Here is an 18,640-nt window from a genome sequence, read left to right on the forward strand (position 1 = left end):
GTCTGTTGAATGCTATATTGCACAAAACAAGATGGGGCATGTTTTAATAATTTTATTCTCTTTTATATATATTTATATATATATAGATCTGTACAACCGAGATTCAAACCTTTTCTGAGTCTAGCAAAAACTGACCTGTACATGGTTATGCTGTGGGCAGGATTGCTTTGCACTCAAATAATCAAAGAATTAATCAACTAGCTAAGCAAAACACTTCAAACCAGTCCTATAAACAGAACATGTGGTTGGGGTGGAAGAAAAAAAAAAAACATGATCCCTTTGTTTTCATACACTTTTCCCAGTACAAAAGAACAGTGAAATTTTATTTACACAGACATGGACAAGTGAAGTATGATGGATAGATGAAGCATGGCATTGGAAAAGGTTGAGAAGAGAAGGCCATGAACTTCGAGCACTGATAAAAGAACAAATGGTCAGAAATCTACTGGGTAATTATGAACTTACAAAGAGGGGGAGAAAAAAAAAACAAAAAAACAAACAGTTCCTGCATTTAAGTTGCTGTGCTGCCTTATTTGTTTGACTGTATAATGTAGAAATACCTTAACAGACTACATTCTATAGTACATTTAGTACATCATAGCCTAGTGTGTTAATTTTTTCCCCACAGCTTCAGACAATACACCCAACAACCTGAGCACCAGACAGGAAAAAAATAAAGCCAAATCCACAGATATTACAGATCGTATAGCATTTCAGAGAGAGTGAGGTTACAGAAAAGTGCACATCCTTTTGCAGTCTACAGAAACATATCCTTCTTTAACAGTTTACAAGGCTGTTGGGTTCACACAATAATCACCATCTTTTTAGATCAACAAACAAAATTCAAGGGAAAAACAATTCAAGTTTTTGAAGTTAGGTTGAAACCAGACAGATATAGTCTTCATCAAATACAACAGCAGCACACACATAACCGCATAGGAGGAAATCACAAAGGGAAATTAGTGCTCGGGGAAAAAAAGAAATGAACAAACAGACCAAATGAAAACAGCTGGTGAAATTCTATCAGGTTAGGAATTGGCAACATTAGGATGGAAGTGGTATAGCAGCAGAAAACTGGATGAGTGAGCCCTGAATGCAACATACTCAATGACACACACACACACACACACACGCACACAAATAATAATAATAATTAAAAAAAAAAAAAAAATCCCCAGTGGTTTACACTCTTTTTAACAAAATACCTGTACGGCAACAGAGCATTTCTTAGGTCAAACCCAACTAAAGGAAAAAAAAAAAAAAAACCTGAATGAGACTTCTTAAAGCTTTTTATCTTTTGCAACAAACCAGTATTACCAGAGTGCTTATTTTAGCAGCCAGCATAATGAGACGGTGGACATTCTAAACATTTCAGACTACAGACATTAGCTACTGACCATGATGACCGTTTTGATCCAAGGAACCTGACTGTGGGCACAGTAGACTACAGACAAGTGATCAACCCTCCTCTGGTGTTTACGCAAAGCCACGCTAGATAGTGAAATGTGGGTTTATGTTACGTGTGGATCAAAGATGTGCTCTGAACAGGACTGCATGCATACAATTGACACAGCACACTACATGCAGTTCATCTACCCAAAACAGGAGCCTGAGCTCTGATACACCTCAGTGCTCTGATGTGAACGTTTCATCACAGGTCAGGATAAACGTGTAGTGAAGCCATGTTCAAGTGAAGCGCTGGTCAGTGCTTTAGTGTATTCCTCGAGATACATGAGAAAATCTTGAATAATGGACTCTTAAATAAGAGCAACAGAGAAGTAAGCTGCATATGGAGATGTTCACACTGAAGGCAATTTGCAGGACACGTCCCACAGACTGTGCGCAGCGGAGGGCAGGATTTTGTTTCCCTCCGTAAGGCCACATTGATGAACAAGACTCTGTGAAAGAGGATCACACACCTTTGCACAGTGTGTTTCTTCATGACATGGATGAGTCCTGTTCTATACACTAAATGTGCACAGGTGTTGGGGACTTTGGGCCTCAACCTCAAAGGAACTTGCAGTAGTGAACTAGGAAATAAATCCAATATTAATTAGTGAGATACAGCTACAAAAGTATGCACAAGTTGCTGAAAACAGTCCCAAACCCGAGCATCAACAGTCTTTACAAACTGCACCATTGTTACAATTTTAATGTACACTTTTTTTTTCTTTTTCTTTTTTTTTTTAAATACAATTACAGCTCTTAAATCCACAGTCTGATTTGTGCCGAAGGAGCCTCGTTGGACGGAAAACATGATCAACTTGATTTAGTTACTAGATTTCTTTAAATTTACACCAATGAAGAGATTTCTTCTGTCAGTTTTTCCTTGTACAAGTTTTCTCTGATCAAAACTTGGCTATCTCCATTTTCAATATTTGTCCCCCTGTACAGTACATTAATTTAGTTTGAAAGGGAGTAGAAAGCAAAACCTTAAAAAACAAATGTAAAAGTAATTTTCTGCTAGCCAGTGATGTGCACTTCAGGTAGGCGGGGTCTAAAAAGTGAAGGAAGGGATGGAGGGTGAGAGAAGAACAGGAGGCAAGGGATCAGAAACTGTCCACCCACGTAGCTAAACCTCGCTCTGCTAATGTACGATTCAGCAGAACCAGCTGCAAAGAGGAAAAAGAAGAAATTAAATCAAAACAGGTTTTAATATTGCTAAAATGTAAATCCTAGCAGGCAGAGAGAAAAAGCTTTACTGAATTTTATGGGGAAAAAAAAAAACCCTAGCACGTGTCAGTGGCTCCATGCTAACAGCATAAACAATAAACACATTCTACTCTGCAGTTTTACTGACCAGAGCCACAGTCCCACCCTCATTTTCTACTGGTTCGCAAAAATAGGCTCATCAAGCTGAATATGAAAAAAAATCGTTCATAGGCGCATTTAAGCAAGAAATTTTGTAGTCTTCAAAATCCTGTAATTTCAGAAAAATATTTGTATCCTAGTCATGCTCCTGAGTGTGTGTAAATTCACACATAAGAAGACTAACTAATGAAAACCTCGACTCATTGTATCAAACCATATAATTTGCATGGATGCCTGCACTTTCATACATGGAATATACTGTCAAGCTTAAATTTCTTATTTATTTGCATTTATAGCTTTTAGCAGAAGCCCTCATCCAGAGCAACTTATAGAAGGACTCGTATTCTCAATCAAAAACACATCCTCATGCTAGTTCACTAGGTCAGGGGCCAAGAACACCATCAAATTTAATATTATAAGCATTAACTAAAGAATATGAAAAATAAAGAAAGCGAGCCAACACAAATTCATAAATTAAAACAAAAAACTAGTCATTCCATTATGACAAAAGAAAAGCCGCCATATAAACGGAGGATGGCCAAGTCTATCTGTGCATAGCCCCAAGCTGTAAACAAAAGGCATGAAGATTTAGCATTGGCTGTACTTATGAGGGAAAGGAAGTTTAAAGACCTGTATTTTTTTTTTTGAAGACGAAAACTGGATTATAAACCTGTTCTGTTTATCACTGTGTCCTCATTTAACGCTGTGCATTTTAGATCCAACGCATCACCCGAGACACTTGAAACAATTAAAAAAAAAAAAATCTGTTTCCTGTGTGATGTGCTTGGTGTCCATGATCACCTGGGTACAGTGTAGATCTTTTTCCTCCTCCAATACTTTTTACAGGTATAGAAGTGAGTCAAAATAACTTCCACTTCTGCCTTTCTTTCAACATTTAGTAGTCATTTCGTGTTTCCAGATAGCTGTGCGCTTTGCTTTTTATGGAGCTTTGTGGGCGTCGTTAAATGCAAATGAGCCGTATCAGGCTTTGCACTTTATGAGTGATCAACATACACATGCAAATACAAGATTTGGCAAAATTTTTACTTCATTTTGACTTAAGCAAACATTTACACACAGCTTTATTAATAGATTGATAAATGAGGCCCAAGGTGTGCAAATGCATAGGTCAAAGTTCAGATAAAAGTCAACGCAAAGTGAAATTATCCACAACCAGGAGCAAATGAGTTCTTTTCTGCCAGGCACAGTTTATTCACTTTTGGCCTGAACGCTGCCAAACCTGTCAAAACCGTCACTATCAACACCAAAAAAAAAAAAAAAAAAAAAAAAAAAAAAAAAAAAAAACCCCGTAAAAATCTAACTATAAACTTGGAGGATACTTCTCTCTGCCTTAAATCCAGGATTAAATGACAAATTCTTGTTAGTAGCGCAAATAGAGTGAAGATCTAGTCTCTATTCAGAATGCACTCACCTCGTCTCCAACCATGTTCCACATTTGTACTAACGGAAGGCCTGTGTTATTGTCGTAATTTGTGACCTAAAATAAACAAACAGTAAGTTTTTGGTTTAAAATAAATAAATAAATAAATAAAATTTATGAATCCAACATGAACCATATTCAGAAGCTCATGTTGCTCAGCACTTGCCTGTGCAAGCAAAGGTAGCCCTCGTGTCATCTCTTCCAGGGCAGAGTTGGCTTCAGCTGAAAAGCCATCCTCTCCTACAGAGGATCAGAGGAAGGCATGAGGCAGGTTATACAAAGTGGGTAAAATCAACGATTTGTGCAGCTACCGTGATAATACCCACCAGGAAGAGGAGCGATGTTGTCCAATAACACTTCTGTCCCTTGGAACGGTAACGTCACAAAGTCAGACCTGCAAGAAACAAATTATTTATGAAGATGAAAGCTAAAAACCTGGGGTGTCATACTTTAACACCAAGCAAAAGGAGCAGTAACCTAATCTGACGAAGAGTATCAATCTTCACTCGGTCGTAGCCGCCGTAGTCCACGTATCGGATCTCCACTTCGTTGGAATCCTTATAGAAGGAGATGACCTGCGCTCGCCACCACGCTCCCTCCACTGCAGGAGCCGCACAGATCACACCAACTGGCAAACAGGAAGAGAGGAGAACAGACAAAATGCAGATTAGTCAAGTAGAACCACACAGTGGGAGTCCATGATTGTGAAAGACTGAGTTTCTTACTTTCAGCAGGTGAGGGCAGGGCAGGAGTGCCAGGCTGAGAGTAACACAGGAACATCTGCTGGTCCAGACTGCGCAGAGCGTGGTACGTAGGGTGCGTGTGCTGCTGGACAAACACGTGGCCCGCAGAGACGATGTTCACCACTATCACCTCCACTGTTACGCCGTTAGGAAGCAGGAGCTTTAAGATGAACAAAAACTTTCATTAAAAAAAAAAAAAAATTATGAAGGTCCAGTCACATATAATTCCCTGAGCACAAAAGACAAGCAACTAACACGACACAAAAGTGACAACAGTTACCTAATAATGCTTAACCTTTCATGATTAGTTTAAGGCTATAAATAATTCGAAGTGGTTATGTTTTGTTTCTTAGTGGTACTTCACTTTACCACTTTTGACTAACGCAATGGAATAGAGGAGACGTTCGTTTTGGACTTGACGCAGGGAGAATAAACGCATACTCCTCTATCCACACTTCTAAACTTTCTGTTGTCGGCGTCGACTTCTCTATATGACAAGCTATGCCATCTGTTTGCTTAACAGACCTAATGTTTCTAGCCATGTAGCTAGGCTCCAGTCTGTCTTCAGCTAAATAATTTACATGAATGCATGTGGCTGGATAAACCGCAACAGATGATCTGCTACAGAAGCTGCACTATCATGTTTAAAAAACTAGAGTTGCTGAACTACAGGCAGTTTTTTCTTCCATACATTTAATTGGCTCAGGTACAGTAACCCTATACCGATGCACACCTATTGTAGTGCACAGTATTTCTGGTATAAATGAAAGACCAGCAGAAACTTGTTTATAGATCAGAGATTTTCAGTCTTTTGTTGTCACAGGCAGACAGACGGGCAGACAGGCGGGCAGACAGATAAACACAATAGGCCTATTGTGGTTGAATAAAACCATTCGCCTGCTTGCAACTTGTTGTGGAGTACGGGAGCTCTGAGTGTTGGTATGCATTCTCAAGCATAAGCATACAGCTATCACAGGGTAAAGCAGAGAGGCTGTGGGTCTCTCAGACAGACAAACACATGGCAACAAAGAGCTCGTTATGGAAAAAACTGGTTTCGATTGATTTATATGGACCTTTTTATTGCACTTAAGAAAATGAGCTATTCTTGTACAGCTGTTTGTGGCACAGCAACCCAACCGTTAACCTTTTTCTTTTTTTTTTTTCACATTTGTTCTGTGGTTTGCTGTTCAAATAAAAATATGTTTTAGTACATAACCTAAAATGTCTATATTGATCCTTGCTTCTTCCACCGTTGTTATCTTTTGAGCTCTGAACATGTCTGCATACAGATGCAATCTAAAACTATATGCAGCTTGCCTACCAGAGACAGGAGCCTGTATTCAGATGCTCTGACAAATAAATTAATGTTAATGATAATGCTAATACATATGTAGTCTCCATATGCAAAATGGGTAAAATATTAAAAACAGGAAAACACCGAGTAAACGGGACACCATTTTGTTTGGAGGTCACGTCCGTTACTCCACTCTACAATCTTTGCATGAGACCTGGACAGTCTCCTGTTCAACTGTGTATTAGGAGATAACGAGACTGCAGTATGCATGTGCTGATCGGCCCATGAGGTGCAGGAAAATGCACTCTGTCACGTATCAAGTGAATAAATTATGTCTTGGTGGTGCAAGTTGTGATAGATTGACAGGGAGAAAACGAGTTTGTCTGCTCTGAGAGCAGAGTGGAAAAATAATACAAATCCTGTTTGAGTGACTTTTATACTCTATCATCTCAACGAAAGGCAGAAGGATTTTCCTCTCTGGCAACAATACTAGAGAAATGAGAGAACCAGAGTGAATCATACCCAGGAAGTCATGGGCAGGGAGGGCAGGGAGAGAGGCAACGATGGAGGAGCATACAGGTTGGTCAGATCCAGGTCTTTAAACTTCTTACCAATCAAGGCCAATGCTTTATCTACCTGCTGCTGGGTACCTGAGAGCAGATAATATAGATATTTGCCACACAGCACATTTCAAAGTGAACACTCAACAAGTTGGGTGGAACAAAAGATCATCTAGTGGATCAGCACACTCACCTTCTATATGGCAGATCTGAAACTCTTGAGTGTAAGGCAGAGTTGAGATGTAGATCTTTGCACCAGAGCTCTGCTTCAGAAAGCTCACATACCTTCCTTGTTTTCCAATTAATCTACCAACTAGATGCTGCAAATGACAGATGAAGAGAACAGCAGAGCAAAGTGAACATTATCAATTAAGAAATAATGGACAAGTTTGTTTCATTATTAACAAAATATCTTAAGACTCTTACAGGCATGGTTAGATTCAGATTCATAGTTTATTTCTCACGTTTGAGCTTACAATTATACTATTGCTCGTTATGCTTACCATTAGAGGTGGTATAGCTATTGTTATGCTTGAAAAAACTATTAAAATATGTTAACTTAGTTACAACTGTTCAGAGATTGGAACTTGATTCAACACCAAACTCACCTTTGGCACCTCTATTTCCCACACAATCAGCTCGGAGCTCTGTGTTTGACTGGCCTGGCTGCCACTCTGCTGACCATTTCCTGTCCCCAAAGCGGAGCAGCTGTCTACTGAATCCATACTGTTCACATCCGAACCTACAGCAAGACATGGACATAAAAACACAAACATGACATTAAGTCTAATATTCTAAAGAATCATGAGTGACAACTGAATTATATTACTCATTCCATATTTATCTTTCAGCAGGCCTAACTATTTTCAGAAAGATACCACCTAGCTCATACAGATTACATTTTGCATCAATATCTGAAGTTATTATCCTCTGCATGAAACTACATGTGGATGATCTGCATAATAAGTTTACTGCAGAGGTCTGCGTTATACATTTATCCATAACCTGATATTCTTTACAGTGCCATGAGTTAGACCCCAGCAAATGAGATGATAGACTTGGGGTTAGAAAGGTCATGACAGTCTGCTAAGCAACACAAAGCACACAATGCAGACATATTCCACAGATACTCTATACACACCAGGGCTCTAGAGATGTAACTGGTAAATCTCTGATGTGAGAAAGCGTCAGCTGGTAGCTGTAGATACTTGTTTAGTGGTGATCTGTAAACAGGACTGTAGCCAGTGAGGCTCACTTAAAATAAATGCATGCGCTGTAGCTTGTCAACACGTCCACTAACCAGTCATAGATCACAAGTTAACTAACTGCAGTTATCAATTTATGCATTCAATGATTTGTTTATACTTACAATGTATTGTAGACACATTCTGGAAAGATGACACCAAGGTGGAATGCCAACAGTATTTTACTTCCCACAGTACATACACATAGATCACGATTGTACTACACTGATATTTATCATCCCTTTTCATTGATACTCTTTTTATAAACTTGTTATTAAAGCTTACGTCCTACGTACACTTTTTTTTTTTAAACACGTCCTGAACAAGGACAATAAGGCTTATGTAGTCAAATCACTTAGCCACCTTGAGGCTGAAACACTAAACACATGGCCAAACACAACATGTAAATAGGTTGTACATTAATTGACAACTCATGAAAACTCAGGATTCAATTTGAACAAAATTACTCAAAGAAAGTTACAGGCAGCAGAATGTAAACATCACAGTTACTAGTGATGCATTGCTTTGATATTGGTACAGGAGCCAAGACTGGCCTATAACACATCAGACAGAGTCTGCTATACTTTCCAACCATTCATGTATTTTATTGCTAAAAAGGAAGGACCTGCTCATAAACATAGCATGTCTGTCAATGCAAAACTTTGCAAACAAAATGTGCAGATTTGCTTGATGACTAATTGTACACCAGCCTCAACAAAGCTCAGCAAAAACTGCTTTACTATCACTATCATTTATTGTGTATCCCTAAACAATTAGCGATGTGGTACCTCACTGTCAATTCCTTTAACAGCTATGTGTGACTTATATAAACACAAGTGCAATTAGGCTGAACAATGAATCATATTTTTATCGTTATCATAATGCGAGTTACCATGAACACTGTGCACATGTGACAATCACTTTTTCAAGCACAGGCAGATAAGTGTAGGACGCAAAAAAGACCAGATACAGAGATTGTTAGTTTAGTCATTTTCACAGCTCAAATACTCAGACAAACACGAGCAAGTCCATTAACTCCTCAGGGCTCATCATGACTTTATAAAGCCCGTTATGTTTGTGGCCTCGACAAAACTTAATGGCAGAAAGTGTTTGGCTGTTTATAACAAGCTGTGTCTCTCTCACATCTTTGTTTTCACTCTGCATGTGTTTAAATGCGAGGCAATGGAGCGCTGAAAAGAAGTTAAAAGCTCAGTGAAGTGTTCTAACCGGCACCACTTTAATAAATGCTAATTTTAAAGCTGACAAACAGAAAGCAGCTTCCTGGACTCACAAGCCCCAACCTTTTTTGTAAAATATGCGAATGATGGAATTTTTGTTTAAGGTTAGAAATGATGAACTGAGATGCTACAGCTTAAGATCATGTTTTACGTTTTTCAGGAGATTTGCTGAAATACTCCGAAGCTTGTTGATAACTAAAAGGAGATAAACATTTATTTTCAGGTTCTGTATCACACACAGTCAGATACATTAAAATACTATACACACACACACACACACACACACACACATACATACACACACACACACTGAAAGGGTACTCAGTGCTGGTCCCAATCCCGGATAAAATGGAAGGGTTGCGTCAGGAAGGGCATTCAACGGAAAACCTGTGCCAAATCAACATGCGGACCAATAATCCGTTTTGTCGATCCCTAACCCTAACCCTTATGCTATTTTTAAATATTTTAGAAGCACTTCAGATTAAAAAAAGAGAACAGGAACAAACACATAGATTAAAAACATGACAAACAAAACCACAGCTTTTTCTATTCAGTTAAACTCATCCAATTACATGACAAACATAATAAATATAATAAAGTATAAATATAATAAAATCAACACTGGACAAATACAATCATGTCTCTTTATATGCAAACATTTCCATTTGCAAATCCAAATCTTTTTCCATTTGTTACAGGATTGGACTGAATTATTTTTTTTCCCCCCTTCACAAGTCTGGTCCACCATTTTTTATTTATTTATTTTTTTGCTGGCATCAGCCTGATACCGATCCTTGGTATCGAATCGGTGCCATCTCTACTTTAGTCTTAATTTGTCACATTTTGTCATGTGATATTCAACAACTTTATTGGAAATCAATTTTTGTCTACATCATCCAGTCCCAAGTGCAATATATACATGCAGCACTTGAGTTACCAACCATCCGCATGAGTAACAATACTGACGGTGTTGACATATGCACACTGCAGACGTGACAAATAGCACGGTCAGTGGTATGGCTCTAATCTGAATCCAGAATCTGTTACCAAATGAATAACAGCACTCATGTAAGGAGGAGGAGTTCAAGAGGTTGTGGGTTGTTGACTAGTGACAGAAAAACTATTGTCTCAGATAATAAAATTTTAAAAAGGGAGCCTATACATTGAAATGCTATCACTTGTCTACTGGATGGGGCTCCTACTGAGAACACAAAACAAAGCCAAGTTTATAGTAATGATGAGGATGCCAAAAAACAAAGCCAAGTGTGCCAATCCTGGAGAAAACAATTTTGAGAATTTGAACAATACAACTCCATCTGGCGCCACCTACACACCTCTGTTCGTTACACTTAGTACCTAGGCACAAAGGGTAACTAAATTCAGGACAGGTACTTAGCCACAGTACTTGTTAATGGAAACAACAGCAATGCTGAATCACGGATTTATTAGCACCGCTTGCTGTACTGCACAGTACATTAGAAGATTTCTGCATCAAAAGTGTTTCATCTTTTAGCAAATACAGTAATAAAACAGAATGTCTTTAGGCTAGGTATAGATTAGAATCATGTAGCATACTTTCACGCTTGGCACTCTAACCATGCTAATGCAGCATTTCCTATCTATGAGAAGAGACTACAGGGGAGGCAGAAGGTGCTAGGCAATTTGAAATGGGACAAACAACTAGGTGCTTCAAAGATCAACTTATTTAAGTGCCAGTTTAGCAAAAGGGAGGATCACAGAGCAGCAGCAGCAGCAGCTGGAACAATACACATTAACACAATAAATCATACCAAATGATCAGTCCAACAGGTGCTTCCTTTAAACCATAAAACCTCCTCACACCCTAGTGAAGACTCCTTCATTCACGCTTTAGGTGAGTGGGGAGAATCCCAGGAACAACTGGGGCAATGGTGTGAAGACACAGTAGATGGGGCACCAGTCCCACTTTCATTCACACCTAAGGGCAATTTTACTGTAGCCAGTCCACCTACTGAGGTTTTTGGGAGATGGGAGGAAACCGGAGAACCCGGAAGAAGCCCCTGAAGACACAAGAAAAGATTCACACTTCCCACTTCCCACCCTATCTTAATGGGGAAATGATTAACAACTAAAGTGCGAGCAATGAACTTCAGGAAGATTAGAGAACATTATTAAAATGTATGTATGCTATGTAGACCTTCTGTAATGTGTGGGATTTTTTATTTTTTGCTATTCAGTTATTAGGAGAGTCATACAGTACCCTTATATATCAGAAATAATGTAACTCGCCTCCAGACTGATCAGCCTCTGCTTCACTGGTTCCATTCCTGAGAGCTTCCCCATTCACCTGTGCTAGCACACAGGTAGGTGCTGCCTGCTCCCCGCTCAGCACAGTCTCCTCTAGGACTGCTGAATCAGAGCTTTCCTGATGTCCATCACCTTTTTCCTCTGAAGTCGAGATCCCTGAAATCTGAATAAGGTCCTCTTTGCTGTCATGAACTGTTGATGACAAATCTGTGCTGATGACAAGGTCTTCGTTGCTGATGCCATCCTCTGACTGGCAAGTGCTACACCCAGAATCCTCTGTTCCCATCACAGCCTCCTCTTTCGCCTGAACCGTGGGCAGGATCTGAGTCGATTCTAACTGTCCCTGATGGTCACTGAGAGCAAAACTGTCCTGTGTCTCGGACTTCTCCCATATAGAGGGAGTGAGGCAGCCATTGATGACCTCCTTGGCAATCTGTGCTGCATGCTGCTCTACGTGATCTTTGTAGTCTTCAGAAGAGGAACCCACCTGAGCCACACACTCGTCTTCTTCCCTGACAATTTCCTTTCCATTTAAATTAGACGTGATGCTGTGAGCATCGTCTGGACCCTCGCTGAGCTGAGACACGCAGCTGCTCACTGCCATGCTGTGAGCATCCTCCGGACCCTCGCTGAGCTGAGACGTGGTGCTGCTGACTGCCATGACCTCCTGGGCAGCTGCGGAAATGACCTCAGTGATGAGGCCGGCTGCAAGGCGTTGCAGCTTCTCCGTGCTGTCGCTGCTCTCAACTGCACGGCTCAGGTCTCCGTTCTCGTGGTTCTGGACTTGTATAAAATCGTTTAAGACGGGGGAGCTGGTGGAAACTGGAAATGAGGCAGGAAGTATAGGACTGTCAAGACCAAGTAACTGTTGTGATGCAGATTGAGTGTACTGATCCCCAGTCGCTGGTGAATCGAGAGTCAAGTCATCTTTGGTGGAGGATAGACCGTCTTTTGCCAAGTCTGCTTGGAGGTTCTCAGCAAATGGCACAGCCAATACATCATCAGCCACCTCTCCTTCAGGCTCTGGGCGCTCCGCTTTGGACAACTCCACAACCTGGCATATAAGTGGAGCCATTTCGTTTGCGTCAGTCTGCCGTTTGTCGAGTGTTTGATCCCAAGAATGCCCGAGTGAGCCAGAAGTGTCCAGCTCTGCTTCAGCAGGCAACTGGCTTGATTCATTGCTTAGAACAACTGCCTCTTGTATCTCACATGGAGGACTCTCCTCAACATCGTTTGATGGAGTTGAGGCTAAGATTGGGGACTTTTCCCTGACCACTTCAAGGCTGCTCTGTTGGGAGTCTGTAGTTGCAGTGCTGCATGGAGGAGGAGTACCCAGCTTTTCCACTACCACTGGGGAGCTGACTGGTTCTTCTACTGAGGTGCTTGTTGCCATTGTGTGTATCCGTGCTACAACCTCTTGCTCAGCAGACACCAGTTCTTTGGCACTGGGTTTGTCTAAGCAGGGTCTGCTGTGTGTGGTTTCCACCATTCCATTAGTGCCCTTAGCAGGTGAAGCCAGCAGGCCCGCAACCGGTTCCTCCTCACTGTCATGGCTGGTGATCCGTGCTTTCTTGCGAGAAATGTACCACCACCAGCCTATGAGTGCAAGCACTCCAGGAAGTGTGTACGGGACAAAGGACCGAAACCTGAGTGGCATCTCCTGTGGATCCTAAGTACTGCTCCTGAGAACAGAAGAAGAAAGAATTAAGTCAGAGCTCAGCAGGTAATAGTAACAGTAGTAATGCTCAATATGGTGTTATTAATTAACATCACACGTGAAAAAGATTTCAGTTGCTTAAGTTACAATAGTATATGAAATTACTTATGAAGACTTTTTGAACTGATTTAGGCTATGGGGAGAAGTTTGATTAAGCCACAAATTTACCATCTTCGTAGTTCCCCCATTTCTACTACTTTACAATATTGGCACTGTATGCTCATTTAAAGTCAGCTACAAGATACAGCACATAGTGCAGGCTTATAGCATTCTTTGTATTGTACTGTAATCTAGTTTTAATGCAATGTCATGTCACAGTATAGATAAAGCCACTTAATACTCATGAAAGCATGAATTGCAGATCAACCACTACATTTAATTATGATTAAATTACACTTACATTTAAATTACATGGATATGGACATGGTATGGATTCTTAATTTTAAACGTTTCACTGTTGAACCCATGCTGGAAAAAAAGTTCTAAATTTATTATCTGAATAGCTATTGCAAAAAGGATTTATCTGAATTTATCAGCGTTTCTGATAGAAGGGCCAGTCCACACAGTAGTAACAAAGCTCCTCCTGTAGCAATTCCCCCAACTTTTCAGAAAAGCATCAAAATGGAGATATTTCACGTCAGCCTTCAAGACCACCACCACCAGGAAGATTCTGGTGTTCATGCTGGAGCAGTCCTAGCAGGCCCACACATCTACAGTTTAACCTAGCAGGCTGACTGGACTCCATGCTGTGCTCTCTGGCCAGCATTCAGTCCATGTTAAAAAAAGGATACCCAGGCATGCCTTTCCTTAACTAAGCCAGAGAAGCCTAGCCTGTGAACAGAAAGGAATGCATTACAGGGGGCAACGTGTCTCCTCTCTGTATGGCTTCCAGAGACACGGCACTACATAAAGGGACACAGCGTTTATATATTATAAACTTGGACTATGACCCCAGACAGATTTGCTGAAATGAAGACTGTTAACACCATGGCACAGGGAAGGACACACACCATGTGTCATACCAGCATGAGTGTTAAAGCAAACAACGATGTGTAAAACAAACTAACCAAACTGATTTTTCATCAAGCTAAACCTGGTATCACTGAACCATAATAATCCACAGAGTTAATAAATGACCTCTAGAAACTAAGACAAATATTGTAATAGTTGCCAGACTTATGTGAGGCAAAGATATCCATGTCAAACCATACCTTAAATTCAAAACAAGTCAGAAACTGAAAATGCCAGGTTCAGACCCCTTCATCATAAAATCTTCCTCTCAATGGTCAAAGATCACTTTACTGAGCTTATCATCAGGTTAGCTGTGATAGACATAGCATTAAGAGAGCAGAATGATGGGTTTTCTCCTCTTTAAACAACACCCAAGGACATTTTATCAGTCAATCAATCCAGGGTGTTTAGGAAACTAATTCTTTAAGATCAACTTCAAAGAAACAAGTACTGTGTCCAGAAAGTGTGTGCACAAATCATTTGATTGACAGCTTCTCAAACGGCCGGAGGTTGAGTCACTGGGTCGTCTGTTGGGAATTTTGCATATGGCAATTTAGACATTAGCGAAGCACAAGGACAGCACTGGGGGTTTCTCTAGCAGATCCTCTGTTGCTGCTTACCAAGTCACATGCATTTATGTGAATTATTTAGATGAAGGCAGCTAAAAATAAATGACAAGCCTTGTCATTTCACAAATTGGCCTGAACAGGGGAAATACAATGAAAAATCGATTTAAGTCTGTGAAAACTCTCTCTGTTCTGATTAGAGAACTGATGATATGGCTTATTTAAAAAAGTCAATAAAGACAATGCTTAAAGACAGACAAACAGAAGTTTGTATTTTTTTTCTCCCTTCGTCAAACTAAAAAAGAGGTGTCTTATCTCTTCAGAGGACGTGGCACTAGTCAAAAATGGTAAGGTGACGCACCACTACAAAACAAAACAACAAAAACTGCTTCAAATTGTCTCACTTATAGCCATAAACTAATAATTAATGGTTAATTAATTGAAAGGTAACTTGTCACCATTGAGTCATGTTAACTGCTTATCAAGACCTTCACAGATTTTGGTTAAAGACCCTGGGGTAGGTTTTGTGTCCACTCCACAGGTGTCAGAGATATCTGGAGTAATATCTCAATAATTCTCACAGGACTCAATGGAAATAAGTCATTCTAATTATTGTAATATTTCTAATTTCTGTTTCTTATAGTGAAAGGGTGACAGTTCAAGCACTCGGGAGCAACATTAGCCTAAAAAGGGGAGGGGGGAGGGGGGTTAGTGTATGACTAAACTATAGAAGTTATAACTGTCAGGCTGCGCGCAAGCGCACACACGCGCGCGCGCGCGACCTCTTACTGTAAGATATCTATTCGTATGTTGGCAGCTGGAGCTCGGCTCACCTTGGCCGAGGTTAAATAAACGCACAGGCAGAGGGGAACATGGAGCCCGGTTTGGCTCTATGGCGGCCTGCACACACCGAGTCAGGCACCGCGACACGCCAACATACGACCTTGGAGGAGATAACTAGTTCCACTAGGGTCACTGTATTTCTATAACACGTTATAACGCTGCCTTTTCGGCTAGGAGTGGCGTTGTAAGCTGCTTATTAGCTGCGTGCTCTGCACTGAGATTATCAAACAGCCCGCATGCTGAGGCTGAGGTAATGTTAACATGCGCACCCAAATACTAGCCGCTGAGCTGCATAACTCGGCTTATGTTAGCTACCTGCTTTCCAAGACGAGTAATAAAATCACCTAAATGTGTTTCTAAGCCTTTAGCATGATGTAACAATAAAAGCAATACGAAGAGGTGTGTGAAAACTCACCAGAAGTGCGCCGTGCAAAACTAAGCCAGGCATGTGGCGCATGGTGTTGTAGCGTAGTGGGACTCCATGCGCGCTAACAGACTAGCCGTCTAATGCTAACGCCAATATTATTCATTAAAAAAAATAATGAAAGCAAAATTTTGCTGCCAAAAAATGAAAGACAAACTTCTGCACTAGACAGCAGACACGAAAAATGAGGTTTTAATGGTATAAAGTGTAGAGTTGAATGAGCGCACGGCTAAGCTAGCTGAATTTGACCTAGTGCAGGTTTATTGGAGTGGAGTAGGCCAAAGCACTGCGCGAGTGAACACAGCACCCAAGCAGCACCTGTCCACTACTAACCCCTGTGTCCTGACTTTCAGCTATTACTATAACCCCAGGACTACTGGATAACACGTGTGGTGTCGTGTTAATTCTAGACAGATACCTAAAATATAGAGAAACGCACCATGTCTGTGGATAAATGTCAGTCATTAGAAGACCGTTGAGATTTGCAGCATTACAAAGGTTTGATCTGATCGTGCAGCGTTCACAGGCGCAGTGTTTCTGAGTTACAGCTCCGCGACATGTAACACGCGCCGTGGACCCTCATAGCATCGTCTTCTCAAATTGTATGCTAAAATCTGTCAAAATCAGTGGTCTTCCCTAATATCACCGACCTACGCAAGCTAGCAATGCTATATTATTATTATTATTATTATTATTATTATTATTCATAAGTCTAAGACTAGCTTGCTAATTATCTACATTTGAAAGCATTTTTTTTTAATTGTGGTACATAAAATTAATCAAGACTCAGATAAAGTCCTTTTAGAAAGCCATACTTAGTCATGTAAGAGTGCACATTTAGTTTATAAACGGCACAGTATTGTAAATCCTAATGATAAGTCTAAAATAGCGGGCGAGCAAAAGAAAGAAAGCCAGCAACATGGTAAACGCCACATTTTGGGAATAGCCACACCGCTAGCTAAACAGAGGGCAACGTTGAGACACTATAAGACACTAGCTAGCAGGGTAGCTAACCAGCTAACAATCCCTGTCCCGAATTAGCGAGCACACACTCCGGCCTCTCGGTCCTGCACCGGCGCTCAGCTCCATCTCACCGTGTTTGTGTGTCCTTCCCGCCTCCACTGTGAAGCGCACAGCCGTGATGAAGTGATGAAGCTCGGTTACTAATCCGCTACTCCGGGCCCAACACCATCCAAACGCGTCCCTGCTGCTGTCTCTGGCTCTTTCTCTCCTCCCCACGTGTTGACCGACCGAAAGCACGCTAAACAGAGCCGGATCAGCTGTTCAAATCTCGCGATAACCGCGCTTTTCCCTGCGACTCGGTAAGATCTCGCGTTACTTTGTTCCAAACTTAACGTCTAAGCTGCTATCAGGATGAGTGGTGATGATGATGATAATAATAATAAAATAAATTACTATGATGATAATAATAATAATAATAAAATAAATTGCTATGATGATGATAATAATGATGATTATTAGGGGGCCAAGCACTGAAGGTGCATAAGCACCCTATTGTTATTCTATGTTTTCTTCTTCTTCTTCTTCTTCTTCTTCTTCTGGGTAGGGTGTCTATGGGAGCCCATAGAACTGTCTGGCAAAAAGTTGTGAAATCTGGCACTCTGATTGGGGAGGGTCTAAGGAACATTCTGACCAGATTTGGGCCAAGTGTTGCCAACACTCTAGCGCCACCATCAGGTCAAATTTGGCCCTAATTTGGAAGTACATTTATGGTCATAACTTTTGAACCATGTGTTCAAAATTTAAAAGCCAAAATTAAAAAAAAAAAAAAAGTAAAATCCCTGGATTCCTTGGGTCGAGACGAGTTCTATGCACCCTATGACGTCAATTTCCTCCCACTTAGATTTTCCACCATCTTGAATTTTGTCAAACAGTTTTTTCACTACTCCTCCTAAATTTTTGTCCAATGATCACCAACTTTGGCAAACATCATCTTCAGAGTAAGCCTCACAAAAGTTATCAAAAGAATTTTGAATAATCCAAAGGGTTTGCCCGTAATGAGCCAACGAATCTGATGGCGAAGCCGCCAAACAGGAAATGAGGCTGTATCTCAGCAAAGACTTTGCACAATGACACAAAACTTGGTAGGCATCTTCAGGACCATGACCTGAGGCTGCCCCTCCTCCAAAATGCTTACATCTAACTGCAATTTTTGCTACTCCTCCTCCAAATTTTGTCCAATCTTCACCACATTTGGCTCACATCATCCTGACACCTGTCTAAACTACGCTGCCGCAGTGCCACCCTGCTGCCCATTTGTTCATCTAGACCTTTCCTCCTACAGTAAGAGAATTCCACCACTGTCCATGGTCAAAACATACACATAATGAGTGAAACTACAAATCACTCTTGAATCTTTGCCTAAAGTTATGGATCTGCTTTCCTGTGATTGCTTAGGCAACAACTGTAGCATGTCTGTGAATGTGTGGCTCACCGAGTCT

The 18,640-nt window shown here is 40.8% G+C and overlaps 1 protein-coding gene across 2 annotated transcripts; it reads right to left on the reverse strand.

The window, feature by feature from the left end:
* Positions 1 to 37: 37 nt before the first annotated feature.
* akap1b (A kinase (PRKA) anchor protein 1b) lies at positions 38 to 17,457 on the reverse strand. Of its 2 annotated transcripts, none has more exons than XM_026924551.3 (11): positions 17,273 to 17,457; positions 11,600 to 13,299; positions 7,458 to 7,591; positions 7,043 to 7,169; positions 6,812 to 6,939; positions 4,978 to 5,155; positions 4,730 to 4,880; positions 4,579 to 4,646; positions 4,419 to 4,492; positions 4,244 to 4,309; positions 38 to 2,612 (listed from the first exon to the last, which is right to left on the reverse strand). In XM_026924551.3, the coding sequence occupies exons 2-11, from the start codon at positions 13,272 to 13,274 to the stop codon at positions 2,550 to 2,552; spliced, it is 2,664 nt and encodes an 887-aa protein (XP_026780352.3). In that variant the 5' UTR covers positions 13,275 to 13,299; positions 17,273 to 17,457; the 3' UTR covers positions 38 to 2,549. The 2 variants fall into 2 exon arrangements, with proteins under 2 accessions (XP_026780352.3, XP_053095758.1); XM_053239783.1 differs by lacking the exon at positions 17,273 to 17,457 and adding an exon at positions 16,170 to 17,129.
* Between the last annotated feature and the right edge of the window lie 1,183 nt (positions 17,458 to 18,640).

The sequence above is a fragment of the Pangasianodon hypophthalmus genome, chromosome 14 (genome assembly GCF_027358585.1).
Source record: "Pangasianodon hypophthalmus isolate fPanHyp1 chromosome 14, fPanHyp1.pri, whole genome shotgun sequence".
In the NCBI taxonomy this organism is placed as follows: Eukaryota; Metazoa; Chordata; class Actinopteri; order Siluriformes; family Pangasiidae; genus Pangasianodon; species Pangasianodon hypophthalmus.

What these genes read in the sequence shown, in the direction of transcription:
- akap1b (XM_026924551.3), bottom strand. Translation starts at nt 13,274, where the DNA reads ATGCCACTCAGGTTTCGGTCCTTTGTCCCGTACACACTTCCTGGAGTG. An exon ending in TCAGATCTGCCATATAGAAG is followed by an intron (nt 6,940 to 7,042) that starts GTGAGTGTGCTG and finishes ATCTGCTCTCAG; the next exon opens with GTACCCAGCAGCAGGTAGAT. An exon ending in CCCTGCCCATGACTTCCTGG is followed by an intron (nt 5,156 to 6,811) that starts GTATGATTCACT and finishes TTCATCTTAAAG; the next exon opens with CTCCTGCTTCCTAACGGCGT.